The following is a 15,468-nucleotide window of genomic DNA, read 5'->3' as shown; positions in this document are numbered from 1 at the left end:
TAGTCCTAGCTGCTTGGGAGGCTGAGGTGGGAGGATCGTCACTTGAACCCAGGAGGTTGAGGCTGCAGTGGGCCATGACTGTGCCACTGCACTCCAGCCTGGGTGACAGAAGCAAGACTCTGTATTTAAAAATAAATGAGAAGAGAAGAAAAAAATCGTACATCTACGTATAACCTGACGACAGATCAAGCGCAGAAAATAGATTTTACCTATCTTTCCGTAACTGTAACTGTTTAGGGGTCTGGCCCCTATGAGACACTCCATGTTTACTCAAAAAAGAAAAAAAAGCTAAAGATACTACGATGTTGACAAAACAGTTCAGTAGAAGTCCATTAGTGTCACGTAACATCACTCAAAGCTCACGACAGACCAGTGGTCATCTTATAAATACACCTGTTTTACTAAGTGATTGCTTCACTTACTAAACCAGTACTGACCCAGTGTATGGTACTTATGTAGTATACATACATGCTCAGTAAATGCCAGGCACTTCTGTTATTGCTATTATTATTAACAACTACTACACACAGTCAAAACTAATATTGTTTTGGTCATTTAAGAAAAGACTAGGTATTCTAAAAAACATAGTTGAAACTTAAATTGTAGGGAGAAAGATCAATGTTCAGCTTATAAAATAATGAGAATCATTCTCTTAATGTGAGATAGCTTCACTATATAGTTCTAAGTTGTTTTTTTAAACCAGGTCCTCACCAGATAATTTAACTAGCAGAAAAAGCAGGCATAAGACATAGTTAATAATGCAGAATAAATATAATATACAAAAACAAGTTGCTCATATCATGGACGAACAAATGATAGTTTGGCATGTCTCTTTTTTCTCCACTTTTACCTTACTCTTAACTTAAAGGAAAATATCAATATTCATCTCCAAACTATTGTTTGTCAACCGCAACTGTAGGTTGGGTACAGAAAGAAGAACCCAGCAAAAATCACTGAAAGCAGTGAGAATTGGCTACATGGAATTTACACTAAAGAATACTGTACACTTTGTTATTTGTAAATCATTTACTACACATCCTTTAAGAGTTACAATTTACAATAAATTTATGTATGTAAAAACAAATATGAGACAAAACATAGTACCTGAATATCCTTCCTGACTGCTTTAGCTTTGTTCTCTGCAATTTTCTTCCTAAATTCAAGAAGCACTTCTTTACAGTCCTCCAGGTGAATCTCGGGCTCCCAGGTATCGTCATCCGATGTATAGCCTTTCCAGCGAACTTTGTAAAGAACTTTACCCTGTTATAGAAAATAAAAGGAGGCAAATAAAGCAGATCGCTAACTTGATTACATTTCCAAAAAAAAAAAAACAAAAAAACTGATGAGAAGACATGAAAGAACTTGAAAATTGCTTCTAAGTGGAAATTATCACATTATAAAGTACATGCATCTCCTGAGAAAAGTGGCTTAAGAAAAAAAGTATCGACCAGGTGCAGTGGCTCATGCCTATAATCCCAGCACTTTGGGAGGTCAAGGTGGGCAGACTGCTTGAGCCCAGGAGTTTGAGAACAGCCTGACTAACATGGCGAAACCTCATCTCTACTAAAAATACAAAAATTATGGGCCAGGCGCAGTGGCTCATGCCTGTAATCTCAGCATTTTGGGAGGCCGAGGCAGGCGCATCACCTGAGGTCAGGAGTTGAAGACCAGCCTGGCCAACATGGTGAAACCTTGTCTCTACTAAAAAATACAAAAAAATTAGCTGGGTGTGGTGGTGGGCGCCTATAATCCCAGCTACTTGGGAAGCTGAGGCAGGAGAATCGCTTGAACCCAAAAGGCAGAGGTTGCAGTGAGCCAAGATCACGCCATTGCACTCCAGCTTGAGCAACAAGAGCAAAACTCTGTCTCAAAAAAAAAAAAAAAAAAAAAAAACAAAACAGATGGTGGCGCGTGCCTGTAGTCCCAGCTACTTGGGAGGCTGAGGCAGAAGAATCACTTGTATCCAGGAGGCGGAGGTTGCAGTGAGCAGAGATTGCGCCACTGCACTCCTGCCTGGGCAAAAGAGTGAGACTCCATCTCAAAAAAAAAAAAAAATTAGCTGGGCACGGTGGCATGCAACTGTGGTCCAAGTTACTTAGGAGGCTGAGGTGGGAGAATTACTTAAGCCCAGGAGGCGGAGGTTGCAGTGAGCCAAGATGGTGCCATTGCACTCCAGCCTGGGTAACAGAGCCAGACCCTGGTGTGGAAAACAAAAGAGAGAAATGAAAAGAAAAAACAGTATATTATTGATCTGTTTTTCATAAACCAAAGACTGAAGTCCTATTCTGATTCCATAAAGCAGTATGTAATTCTTGAAAAGCAATGAAAAATAGGAAACATAGGAATAACCAAATAATAAATAGATACTGAAAACAACTTAATCTATTTCCTTCACCTATTACATTAATACATATTTAGAATGTTTTTAAAACATTAGGATAATACTATAATTTTTAATATTGCTTTTTCACTTACGTATCAAGCGCTTTTTGTTATAACTTTTCAAACGCTTTTTAGTGACTTAAGATTATTCCATCATACAACAAAAAATAGTACAAAAATGCTCCCTTTGTTACGATGGTTGTTTAGATCATTTCCTTTTTTTTGTACTTATAAATAAAGCTGTAATATCCCTGTGTATCTCTCATTAAGTTGTTAGAATAAATTCCCAGAAAGGAGGTCAATGGGGTAAAAAAAAACAAAAAACTAGCCATTTCCAGGGTTGATGGCAGCCAGGCGTGGTAGTAGGCACCTAGAGTCCCAGATACTTGACAGGCTGAAGTGGGAGGGTCGCTTAAGCTCAGGAGTTCGAAGCCAGCCGGAGCAACATAGTGAAATCCCATCTCAAAAAAAAAAAAGGCAAGCCATTTAAAGATTAAAACACACTGCCAAATGCCTTCCAGAAAAAATGCTCCAATTTACACTCCACCAGATACAAGAGTCCATCTCTCTATATCAGGGGTCAGCAAACTACAGCAGGGCCTGCCTCCTATTTTTGCTCATCTTGTGATCTAAGAATCGTTCTATATTTTTAAATGGTTAAAGGGAAATCAAAAGAATTACATTCATCAACTGCTTTACAATGTGCCATGCACTGTCTAAATCTTTGCATTTATTAGTTCATCATTAATATTTACAATATCCCCATGAACTAGGTAGTATTACTCATTTTATAGATGAGGAAACTAAAGCTTCTAGATAAAGTAACTAGTCAAAGATCACACAGCTGATGGGTAGTTCAGCTGAAATTCAAAACCCAGAGTCTTACCCCAGAGCTTCTTTCTTTTGTTTTTTTTTTTGGTTGTTTTTTTTTTTTAAGACAGGGTCGCCCAGGCTGGAGAGCAGTGGCGCGATCTTGGCTCACTGCAACCTCCGCCTCCCGGGTTCAAGTGATTCTCATCACTCAGCCTCCCAAGTAGCTGAGATTACAGGTGGGCACCACCATGCTCGGCTGAGTTTTGTTATTTTTTAGTAGAGATGAGGTTTCGGCATGTTGGCCAGGCTGGTTTCAAACTCCTGGGCTCAAGAGATCTATCTGCCTTGGCCTCCCAAAATGCTAAGATTACAGGCATGAGCCTCTGCGCCCGGCTCATAAAATTCTTAACACAGGAATAAGTTTTCATGACTTTGGATTTGGCAATGCATCTGTAACTGGGGACCTCAGTTTTTAAAATATATTTTAATCACCTTCTTTTTCTTCCTTCCCTTCTCTCTTACCCCTTCATTCCTTTCCTCTCCAGACACTCTCTTCCAGCAATGTATGCTTATCTAATTATGCTTTTGCTTAAGAAATTCCAGAGGCTAGGCCAGGTGTGGTGGCTCACACCTGTAATCCCAGCACTTTGGGAGGCAGAGGCAGGTGGATCACGAGGTCAGGAGTTTGAGACCACCCTGACCAACATGGTGAAACCCTGTCTCTATTAAAAATACAAAAATTAGCCGGGTGTGGTGGCGTGTGCCTGTAATTCTGGCTACTCAGGAACCTGAGGCAGGAGAATCACTTGAACCCAGGAGGTGGAGGTTGCAGTGAGCTGAGATCACACCATTGCACTCCAGCCTGGGTGACAGAGCAAGATTCCATCTCAAAAGGAAAAAAAAAAAAAAAAAAGACATTCCAGAGGCTAATCTCAAACAAACCAGGCACTGTAGAATCCTCCTGTTCAGGAGGAGTCGCAAGCAACTAGGCTACCACCAGCGCCAACCAGACCTCCAGATGGGTGACTAGCCAAAATAGCCATCCAAACAAAGACACACAGACCCTGTAGCACCACTCCCACATGTCTCCCATACCAAGCTGCCTTTTAAAAACCCTATGGTAAATTTTTTTTTTTTGAGACGGAGTCTCGCTCTGTTGCCCAGGCTGGAGTGCAGTGGCACAATCTCAGCTCCCTGCAACCTCTGCCTCCTGGGTTCAAGCAATTCTCCTGCCTCTGCCTCCCAAGTAGCTGGGATTACAGGTGCCCAGCACCACGCTTGGCTAATTTTTGTATTTTTAGTAGAGATGGGGTTTCACCATGTTGGCCAGGTTGGTCTTGAACTCCTGACCTCAAGTGATTGGCCTACCTTGGCCTCCCAAAGTGCTGGAATTACAGGTGTGAACCACCGTGCCCAGCCCCCTATGGTAAATTTTAAAATTTAAGATGTTCTTTGTGATAATAGTCCACCATCTTCTCAGTTTTGCTGGCTTTCTGAATAAATCTGCTTTTCTCTCATCAACCCTCGTCTCTTGTGTCTGGCTTTCGAATGGCAGGCAGCCAAACCTGGGTTCACCTACAGATTCTTTGATACGCTATCAAAAGCACAAACAAAAAGAAAAAAATAGATAAACTATATTTTATCAAAATTAAAAACTTTTGGGCATCAAAGGACATTACCAACAGGTGAAAAGATAGCACGCAGAACGGGAAAAATATTTGCAAACCATATATCTGATAAGGAATTAATATCCAGAATATATAAACACAACACATGAAAAGATGATCAACATCATTTGTCCTTAGGGAAATGGAAGTCAAAACCACAAAATGAGATACTACTTCACATCTTTAGATGGCTAAAAAAAGACAACGGAAAATAGCAAGCATTAGTAAGGATGTAGAGAAATCGGAACCTTCTTACATTGGTGTTGGGAATGTAAAGTAGTACAGCTGCTATGAAAAATCGTCAGGCAGTTTCTAAAAAAATTAAACACAGAATCATCCTATGACACAGCAATTCCAAAAGTAGTCCCTATTTTTCAATTCCAAAAGGATTGAAACAAATATTCAAACAAATATTTGTACACCAATGTTCACTGCAGCATTATTCACAATAGACAAAAGGTGGAAACAACCCAAGTGTCCATCGATGGATACATAAAATGTGGTCTACCCATACAATGGAAAATTACTCAGCCTTAAAAAGGAAGGAGATCCTGACACATGCTATAACATAGATGAATCTTGAAAATACTATGCTACAAAACACAAAAGGATATTTATGATTCCACTTACATGAGGTACTTAGAATAGGCAAATTCATTGAGACAGAAAGTACATTAGAGGCTACCAGGGACTTGAGGTAGGCAGGATGGGTACTCTTCAATTGTACTCACACTGCCCTTCAATCATTCAGCCATCTGTGTAAAAAGACCAAGTACCAGTACTGCTTAATGGCTACAGAGTCTCTGCAAAGATGAAAGGGTTTTAGAAATAGTAGTATTGTTTGCACAACTTAGTGAATGCAATTAAAGCTGCTGAACTGTACACTTAGAAATGATTGAAATGACTAATTTTATGATATATATACATAACCACAATAAAACATTTTAAATTACCTGTTGTGTCTTTTACCGATTTTCTTGCTCATCTATAAGAATATCTCTAATACTTTTTAAGGTAATTAAGTTTTTGTAATATACATTGCAAAGTTTTGCTTCTTCAGATTTCTGGTTTATCTTTTCTGCTCAATACCCAATCTCACTGAGAATCAAGAATATAAAACTTGACTGTCAACATGAACTGCAGAGCACCATTCTAGCTACACACTTAACATTTGCCCGATTTTCTTCACACCACCACCAAGGCAATAAACTTTCCAAGCGAAGTGCCAAGAACTGCTCCCCACCCGTTTTACCCTTCAATTGTACCCACACTGCCCTTCAATCATTCAGTTATCTGTGTAGAAAGATCAAGTACAAGCACTGAGTAGAATCTGAACTCAAGAAATATCAGAAAAAGAACAGATTCAAAATCTTAACTTTTTTTTTTTTTTTTTTTTGAGACAGAGTCTTGCTCTGTCAGGCTGGAGTGCAGTGTCACGATCTCGGCTCACCACAACCTTCGCCTCCTGGGTTCAAGTGATTCCCCTGCCTCAGCCTCCCGAGTATCTGAGACTACAGGCGCACGCCACCATGCCTGGCTAATTTTTTGTATTTTAGTAGAGACGGGGTTTCACCATGTTGGCCAGGGTAGTCTCGATCTCCCGACCTCGTGATCCGTCCACCTCGGCTTCCCAAAGTGCTGGGATTACAGGTGTGAGCCACCGTGCCCGGCCTCAAAATCTTAACTTTTAAAGATAAGCCTGAAAAGCCTTAAAATTTTAAAATAATAGTTGAGTACATCAATACAGTTTTATTGTTCAGCAATACAGTTTTATTGTTCAGCTACATTAAATGGGTGGGAAGATGGTGATTTTATCCATTGAGAATATATGCATATTCTTTTGGGCAAAATAATATACAAAAGCAAAACTACTGTATACAACTTTTTTTTTTTTTTTGAGATGGAGTCTCACTTTCGCCCAGGCCGGACTGCAGTGGCACGATCTCTGCTCACTGCAAGCTCCGCCTCCCGGGTTCATGCCATTCTCCTGCCTCAGCCTCCCGAGTAGCTGGGACTACAGGCACGCGCCACCATGCCCGGCTAATTTTTTGTATTTTTAGTAGAGACGGGGTTTCACCATGTTAGCCAGGATGGTCTCAATCTCTTGACTTTGTGATCCGCCCGCCTTGGCCTCCCAAAGTGCTGGGATTACAGGCGTAAGCCACCACGCCCGGCCTGTATACAACTTTGTAAGAGCTTCTGTCTTCTGTAAAGGCATAATTAAAACTGAAGAAATTAAAGATGAGACAGCACAGCTAAGAAGACAGCTTCTTAGCTTGCATGAATGGGGGAAAGAAAAGAAATCTTAGTCAATAGTATGCAGAACTGCCTAAAAGAAAGCAATATATTTGGTTTTAGAATAAACATCAGAGCCAGGAGCGGTGGCTCATGCCTGTAATCCCAGCACTTTGGGAGGCCGAGGCGGGTGGATTTTATCAGCTAATTTTATCAGTAATGGTCATGGGAACAAAAATGATCCTTGTTTGTGTGTGTGCATAAAAATAGTGGTAAATGCGTTATTCAACATAGCCCTTAAAAACACCACTTTCAAATGGGCCAGGAAAAAACGTACATAAACAGAAAAAAGATAAATAGATAAATGATTAATAATTAGAGAATCTGGGTGAAGGTATATGAGAGTCTATCTAATTCTTACATTTCTGATAATTTTTAAAAAGCAGTGGAGACTAGAAAACTACCTTTTACATTAACATAGTTATAAATCTAATGCTAGTTATCAACGAAATTTGAGCTAATTGATGAGAAGGAGAGTATTAAGAACAATTTTCAAGTATTAAGGAACATATCTTAATTATAGCTCTAGATTTAATTTACTGATAATTGTTACCCTTTACTTCAACAGGTGTGCTTCATTCATTCACTCGTTCAACAAATAGTTACTGAATGTGGTCACTATGTTCCAGGAACCTTCTGAGTTTTAGGAGCATGGCAGTATACAAATACAGATGAAATCCCTGAATTCCACGTCTTTGTATGGAGTCATGTAAATCCAAAAAATTGTCCAGGGTTTTGCCATGTATTAGGAAATTGCATGATAGCTCTAGGATTTATAACTTTGACTTCAAAATTCCAGAAGCAGTCTATTTCTTGGTAGCCAAAGTTTCCTTTAATCAGTGAGCCAAACTAAAAGGCAGGCCCCTATTCTACCAGATCCTATACACTAGAGCAACAGTTTAAAATTTTTGTTAAAAAAATAAAAAAATTGGCCTGGCACAGTGGCTCACACCTGTAAATCCCAGCACTTTGGGAGGACAAAGGTGGAGAATCACTTGAGCCCAGGAGTTCAAGGCCAGCATGGGTAACGCAGGGAGACCCCATCTCTACAAAAAACTAAAATATTAGTCATGGTAGAGCACACCTATAGTCCCATCTACTGCGAGAGGCTGAGGTGGCAGGATTGTTTGAGCCTGGGAGGTCAAGACTGCAGAGAGCCATGATTATGCCAATGCACTCCAGCCTGGGCAACAGAGAATCTGTCTCAAAAAAAAAAAAAGGAAATTAAGCAATATACACTATTAGAATTTAATTCTCTGCTTACTCTATTACCCCAAATAAATTATAAATAATGATTTGGAATGGTGGTGTATATATGTATTTCCACAGTTCTTATGTTAATTATTCATACATATAGTTAGAATCAAGAAATATTATTAATTAGTAAAAAGTGAATCAATTGTAAATGTTTCTGATTATAGACTACAGACTGGACTATAAGGAGGCCTAACAAACCGCTAGCAGGACCCTTAAGTTTGTCAATGGCTAGGTGGCTAACCAACCGGCTGGTTCACTCAGCAGTGAAAAAAGAAAACGGCCGATAGTCCTGTTCCACTAACACCTTTTGTATTAGTCCGTTCTCTATACTGCTATGAAGAAATACCCGAGACCGGGTAATTTATAAAGGAAGGAGGCTTAATTGGCTCAGTTCAGCATGGCTGGGGAGACCTCAGGAAACTTATAATCATGGCGGAAGGCAAAGGAGAAGGAGGCACCTTCTTCACAGGGTGGCAGGATCGAGTGAGTGCAAGCAGGGGAAATGCCAGACGCTTATAAAACCACCAGATTGCGACTCATTCACTATCGCGAGAACAGCATGGGAGAAACCACTCCCATGATCCTACCTCCACCTGGTCGCGCCCTTGACACGTGGGGATTATGGGGAATACAATTCAAGATGAGATTCTGGGTGGGGACACAGCCAAACCATATCACCTTTAGTCATATAAATCACTCCTTCACAAGAGCACCTAAAAATGCAAGAACTTGAATTTTAACTCACAGCACTAAAGCCTAATTGCCTTACACAAATAAGTTTCTTAGTTTCACCCTCTTTAGACTGGTGAGGCTTTAGGTATACAGTACTTACAATTCTTTGAGGCTGGCAAAATTAAACACTGTATGAATGAGAATCATCTTAATTCTAAAGATTTTATCCTTCTAGCCAAATTATTATTATTATTTTTGAGACGGAGTCTCCGTCTGTCGCCCAGGCTGGAGGGCAGTGGCGCAAACCCGTCTTACTGCAACCTCCGCCTCCCGGGTTCAAGCAATTCTCCCGCCTCAGCCTCCCGAGTAGCGGGGATTACTGGCGCCCGCTACCTCGCCCAGCTAATTTTTGTATTTTTTTGTATTTTAGTAGAGACGGGGTTTCACCATGTTGGCCAGGCTGGTCTCGAACCCCTGACCTTGTGATCCGTCCGCCTCGGCCTCCCAAAGTGCTAGGATTACAGGTATAAGCCACTGCGCCCGGCCCTAGCCAAATATTTTTCAAATACCTCCTGTGTGCCAGGTATTGTGTTAAATGCAAGTGATACAAAATAGTCTAACAGTGGCTCCTCCTTTCACCTCAAAGTGCTTACAGTATATTTGGAGGAATTATACATAAAAACATTTCCATCTTTATTGCAAATAACAATATTAATGACATCAGCTCTTAATTACTTAACTCCCCATAGACAGGAAAAGTTTCCACTATTAGCAATTGTGTATGCTTCAATTAAAATCTCTATACTGTCCGGACCTAACACAGCACCTGGCATACAGTAGTTGATAAAAAATGCTGAATGAATGCGCAAAAAATTGACACAAGGCAGCATATGACCAACGGGAAATAACAGACAATGAAAACACAACATAGAGAATGACCACTGTGGGCCCTTTGGTTACCTCACATCCATCTACTGAAACAGATTGTTTTCTTATTGTCCATGTTTCCCCTTGGATTAAAGGAGACCACATACAGCAGGAGAGACGAACAAAGAACGATAATGGCTTAAATGCCTTCATAGAGGTCAATACAAAAAGTAAAAAGAGCAGAGATGAGAAGCTCCTCACTCTGCAGAGGTTAGGGTCAAAAAAAGCTTTCCCAGAGAGCTACACCCCGAGGCCTTGGAAGATTTGAGTAAGATTTCACCAGAAGAAGAGGGCAGAGAACTGTCCAGGCCAGGAGAACAGGAAACACCAAGGCATGGTGTGATGAATTCCAAGCATTTCTGTGTGGCTGCGAGTTATACAACGCATAGGGGAGAGAGTGATGATGCTGATCAGGTTATGAAGGCCTTTAAATGCCACCCTCTGGGTAAGATTGAGATTTTACTCCGAGGGCAAATGAAAATTCCGGAAGATTTTAAACCAGGGAGTTGGTTACGGTTTTGGAAAACACTGTAACGATGGCGTGGACAGTGGACCACGACGAGAAGCATTACTTCACTATCGTATCACTCCAAAGCGCAGCAGCTCCCTTCACCAGCTGCCTGCAGCCTTGTGATCACCACACACCACATCCCAAACTGCTTCGTCTCTTCGGCCAAAACAATCCTCCAAAATTTGCTGAAGCTTCCCTCACACACTCAGCCCTAAGCACTCAGAAATGTCACTTCGCTTTTCCCACGATTTCGCGTGCTTGCACTGAACTCTCACATTCCTCCCCCGCTCCTGTTTTGGGTCTGCCCGCGCTGTTTCCAGCTCGCGTCCTCCCCGCCAGGCCCGGAGCTCCCCGCCCAGCCCCACGCCGGGGCCCCTCCACGTACCCCCTCGGTCTTCATGTCCAGGATCTTCTCCACCTCGAACACATCCTCTCCGTCCTCCTCACTGTCGCCAAAGGCCTCCGCTCCTCTCGCGGCTGCGTCATTATCTTCGCCCACTACTCCAACTCCTTCTTCGACTTCTGCCAACTCCTCAGTGCTGTCGGCAGCTGACACAGGGACTGCGGTCACACTTGCTCCCTCCGCAACCTGCTCCATCCTAGCAGCTCCGCAAACCGCCGACGAAAACCCGCGGCGACACACACCCCAGCAGCTCCTAGCGTTCCGCGCTCGGCCCTACTCCACATCAGCGGCGTAACGGAAGCCGACCAATGGCGGGCTTGGACCCTAGAGTGACAGGAAGAAAAACCAATCATGTTAAGGCGGGCGCGCCGTAGCAACGCGGAGCCCACGGGACGCAGGTGGGCGGGGCAGGGAGGGCACCCTAGGCGGAAGAGCGCTTGGGCGTTCTGTAGCTGTAGCGGAAAAGGTCAAGGGTGGGAGGGGAGCGGGCGAGGCCACTGAGTCGCGCGACGCTGGGGAGGAGGAGGGTCGTTGGGGCGGAGGGCGTCCCAGGGCTGAGGGCGGCCCCGAGGAGCTGACAGTGTCTGATCCCCCAGCAGGGAAGCCTCAGGTGCGGACGTCGGTAGGGCCAGAGCTGGGGACTTTCTAGGAAAGTGAACCTTGCTGCTGCCGAAACCCCAGCCAAGCGGAACGGCTTCCCAGAAGTCATATATGATTTTGATAGGTTTAGCACGTGTGGATGATCCAATCAAACATAACTCACAGTGCTCTTATATTTTAATGAGTGTTGATTAAAGACAAGGAAATTTAGCGGCCTAAAAAGCATCCGTTTTCCAAGTTCTAGCGCCCTTTGCGTTTTCATTGAAAATATCGGAGAAGGACGTGATTAAAAGTATTTGTTCAGGTTGTGAAGAGTTGACAAAAATTACACCACCCAAAGTTAGCGAAATACTGCTAGGAAAATACATTTAAGGATAATATATTTTTCTCACTTTGAATTTCGGATATGCAACTGAAGTGTTTATGGCATCAAGCTTTCTATTTTTGTTTCTTTGAACAGTGGACTTAATTTGTAAGATGAGCCTCATTGTCAAATCTCTGAGCTTTAACTGAAGAATAATCTATGGTCCGGCAAATCCTTTTGGAAAGGATCGCCAGATGTTTGAGTTGGCGCAATGATTTTTTTTTTTTCACTCAGCTGTAATCAGATAGTAAATGATACACCGTTGAGCTTAAATGCATCCTATGTACCATCACTATAGTAGGCATTAGTAACAGGAATGCAAAGATCAGTAGAGTGTAGTATGCCTTCCTAGGACCCACAGGAAGGAGTCCCAGGAAGACACCCACCAATACTAACAATTGTATATTAAAAACTGTAAAAATATTACCCATATAATTAGTTGATGGGAGAAAGCTCATTTTTACAGAATTCTAGATGATAAATATAGAAGAAAAGTTAGAAAAATCACAATAATGTGGGTAAAAGATCTAGGGAACAAAGCATTATATGAAAGGGTGATGAGGAACTGGATATTCACAAGGCACTATAGATCCACAGATCATTTGTTGGTTGTAGGAGAAATCTAGCTTCATATTTGAAAGCCCACTGATCAATGTTAGCATTACTAAAAGTGGAACAACCAGACTGTATGCTTTCTGTTGACAAAAATGTTGATCCTTAATATACTCAGGCCTTTAAGTGTAATTTCCAGTTACAGGAAAGAATAAAGGGGAAAGAGGAAAAGGAAACAGACAAATCCAGAATGTGGGATATCCTATTGGCAACTGACTTTCTTCCAGTTAAAGGAAAAAGAGGGAGGAGAAGATTGTTCTAGATTTGTAACAATTTGAGATGAAAAACATGGCAACATTTAAAATATTTTAAATCTTAACAGGTTTATTATACTATTCTCTGCTTTTATGTGTTTTTAAATAAAATTTAAGTACATATATTCATGATGAAAGTTTTCAATTAAAAAATACATAAGGCCAGGCACGGTGGCTCACACCTGTAATCCCAGAACTTTGGGAGGCTGAGGTGGGAGGATCGTCTGCACTCAGGAGTACATGACCAGGCTGGGCAACATGGCAAAACTCTGTCTCTACCAAAAATACAAAAAATTGGCTGGGCGTGGTGGCACATGCCAGTGGCCCCAGCTACTAGGGAGGCTGGGGTGGGAGGATCCCTTGAGCCTGGGAGGCAAAGGTTGCAGTGACCTGAGATTGCACCACTGCACTCCAACCTGGGTGACAGAGTGTGACCTCGTCTCAAAAAAAAAAAAATATATATATATATGTATGTCTGTCTGTCTGTCAGGCATGGTGACTCATACCTGTAATCCCAGTGAGTGCTTTGGGAGGCTGAGGTAGAGGATCACCTGAGATGTTGAGGCCAGGGGTTCAAGACCAGCCTGGGCAATATAGCGAGACCCCATCTCTACAAAGATTAAAAAAAAAAATAGCTGGGCATGGTGGCACGCACCTGTAGTCCCAGCTATTTGGGAGGCTGAGGCAGAAGGACTGTGGCTTGCCTGAGCACCACTGCACTCCAGCCTGGGTGACACAGAGTGAGATCCTGTATTAGTCCTTTTTCATACTGCTATGAAGAACTGCCAGAGACTGGGTAATTTATAAAAGAAAGAGGTTTAATTGACTCACAGTTCAGTGTGGCTGGGGAGGCCTCAGGAAATGGCAAGACCAGCTTGGTTGGTAAAACCCTAACCCAGCGGCGCTAGAGGAATTAAAGACACACACACAGAAATATAGAGGTGTGAAGTGGGAAATCAGGGGTCTCACAGCCTTCAGAGCTGAGAGCCCCGAACAGAGATTTACCCACATTATTTATTAACAGCAAGCCAGTCATTAGCATTGTTTCTATAGATATTAGATTAACTAAAAGTATCCCTTATGGGAAACGAAGGGATGGGCCGAAATAAAGGGATGGGTTTGGCTAGTTATCTGCAGCAGGAGCATGTCCTTAAGGCACAGATCGCTCATGCTATTGTTTGTGGTTTAAGAACGCCTTTAAGCGGTTTTCCGCCCTGGGTGGGCCAGGTGTTCCTTGCCCTCATTCCAGTAAACCCACAACCTTCCAGCGTGGGCGTCATGGCCATCATGAACATGTCACAGTGCTGCAGAGATTTTGCTTATGGCCAGTTTTGGGGCCAGTTTCAGATTTTGGGGGGCCTGTTCCCAACAGGAAACTTACAATCATGGTGGAAGGCAAAGAGGAAGTCAGACACCTTCTCAAGGCAGCAGGAAGAAGAGACGAGCAAAGCAGGGGGGGGAGAGCCCCTTATAAAACCATCAGATCTCGTGAGAATTCACTCACTCTCATGAGAACAGCATGGAGGAAACTGCCCCCAGGATTCAATCACCTCCACCTGACTCTCCCTCGACACGTGGGGATTATGAGGAATACAATTCAAGATGAGATTTTCAGTGAGGACACAAAGCCTAACCACGCCAGATCCTGTCTCTAAAAAAAAAGTGTTGGGCACCATGGCTCACACCAATTCCAACACTTTGAGAGGCCCGGGTAGGAGGAATGTTTGAAGCCAGGAGTTTCATGGTGCAATGAGCTATGATCCTGCTGCTACACTCCAGCCTAGGCAACAGAGCAAGACCCTGTCTCTAATATATATATGCCATTTTAGTATATACTATTTTAGTGTGTGTATATATATATATATATATACACTAAAATAGTATATACATACATACACCATATATATTTTAGGAATAAAGTTCCCATTCATCAAAAATAACCAATTTGTAATATGACATCACAAATTTTTAGCCTATACACATATAAGCACCAACACACATATAAGCACCAACACACACATAATCTTTTTTTTTTTTTTGTCATTCGGGCTGGAGTGCAGTGGTATGGTCATAGCTCAGAACAACCTTGAACTCCTGGGCTCAAGTGATCCTCCCACCTCAGTCTCCTGGGTAGCTGGGACTACAGGCACAGGCCACTACGCCTGGCTAATTTTTGTATTTTTGTAGAGATGAGGTTTTGCCATGTTGCCCAGGCTGGTCTGAAACTCCTGACCTCAAGTGATCCCCACCTGTCTCTGCCTCTCAAAGTGCTGAGATTACAGGCGTGAGCCACTGTGCCTGACCCCATGTGAACATAATCTTTAAAATGAGCTCTATTGCATATTGTTTTACAACTGCTACATGTATAATATATGGTGCTGTGTATAAACTGCAATATATATAGTGCATGTGTGTGTGTCCATATTTCTGTAAGATGAATTTCTAGAAGTGAAATTCTTATTAGTGGAATTTATGAGTGAAAGAAGGTAGTGATTTAAATTTCGATAGATGTTATGGTTTGAATGTTTTTTCTTTCCCAAACTCACTTCACATGAAGCAGGGCCTTTAAGAGGTGATTGGGTTACGAGGGCGTTTCCCTCATAAATGGATTCATCCATTCTGGATTAATGGATTCATCCATTCTGGATTAATGAGTTAATGGCTTACCATGGGAGTGGGACTAGTGGCTTTGTAAGGGGGGAAGAGAAACC

The 15,468-nt window shown here is 42.2% G+C and overlaps 1 protein-coding gene across 2 annotated transcripts in view; it reads right to left on the bottom strand.

Moving 5' to 3' along the window:
* MPHOSPH8 (M-phase phosphoprotein 8) overlaps positions 1-15,468 on the bottom strand; it is a 66,102-nt gene that overhangs the window by 30,545 nt on the left and 20,089 nt on the right. Inside the window, exons 2-3 of one of the 2 annotated variants that reach the window (XM_009248464.4) lie at positions 10,910-11,251; positions 1,105-1,260 (exon numbers count right to left, since the gene is read on the bottom strand). In XM_009248464.4, the coding sequence (XP_009246739.4) occupies positions 1,105-1,260; positions 10,910-11,122 (369 nt within the window). In that variant the 5' untranslated portion in view covers positions 11,123-11,251. 2 annotated transcript variants of the gene reach the window in all.

The sequence above is a fragment of the Pongo abelii genome, chromosome 14, assembly GCF_028885655.2.
Source record: "Pongo abelii isolate AG06213 chromosome 14, NHGRI_mPonAbe1-v2.0_pri, whole genome shotgun sequence".
Lineage (NCBI taxonomy): Eukaryota > Metazoa > Chordata > Mammalia > Primates > Hominidae > Pongo > Pongo abelii.
The sequence above is the reverse complement of the archived record's forward strand: the minus strand, read 5'-3'. Positions and strand labels throughout refer to the sequence as shown.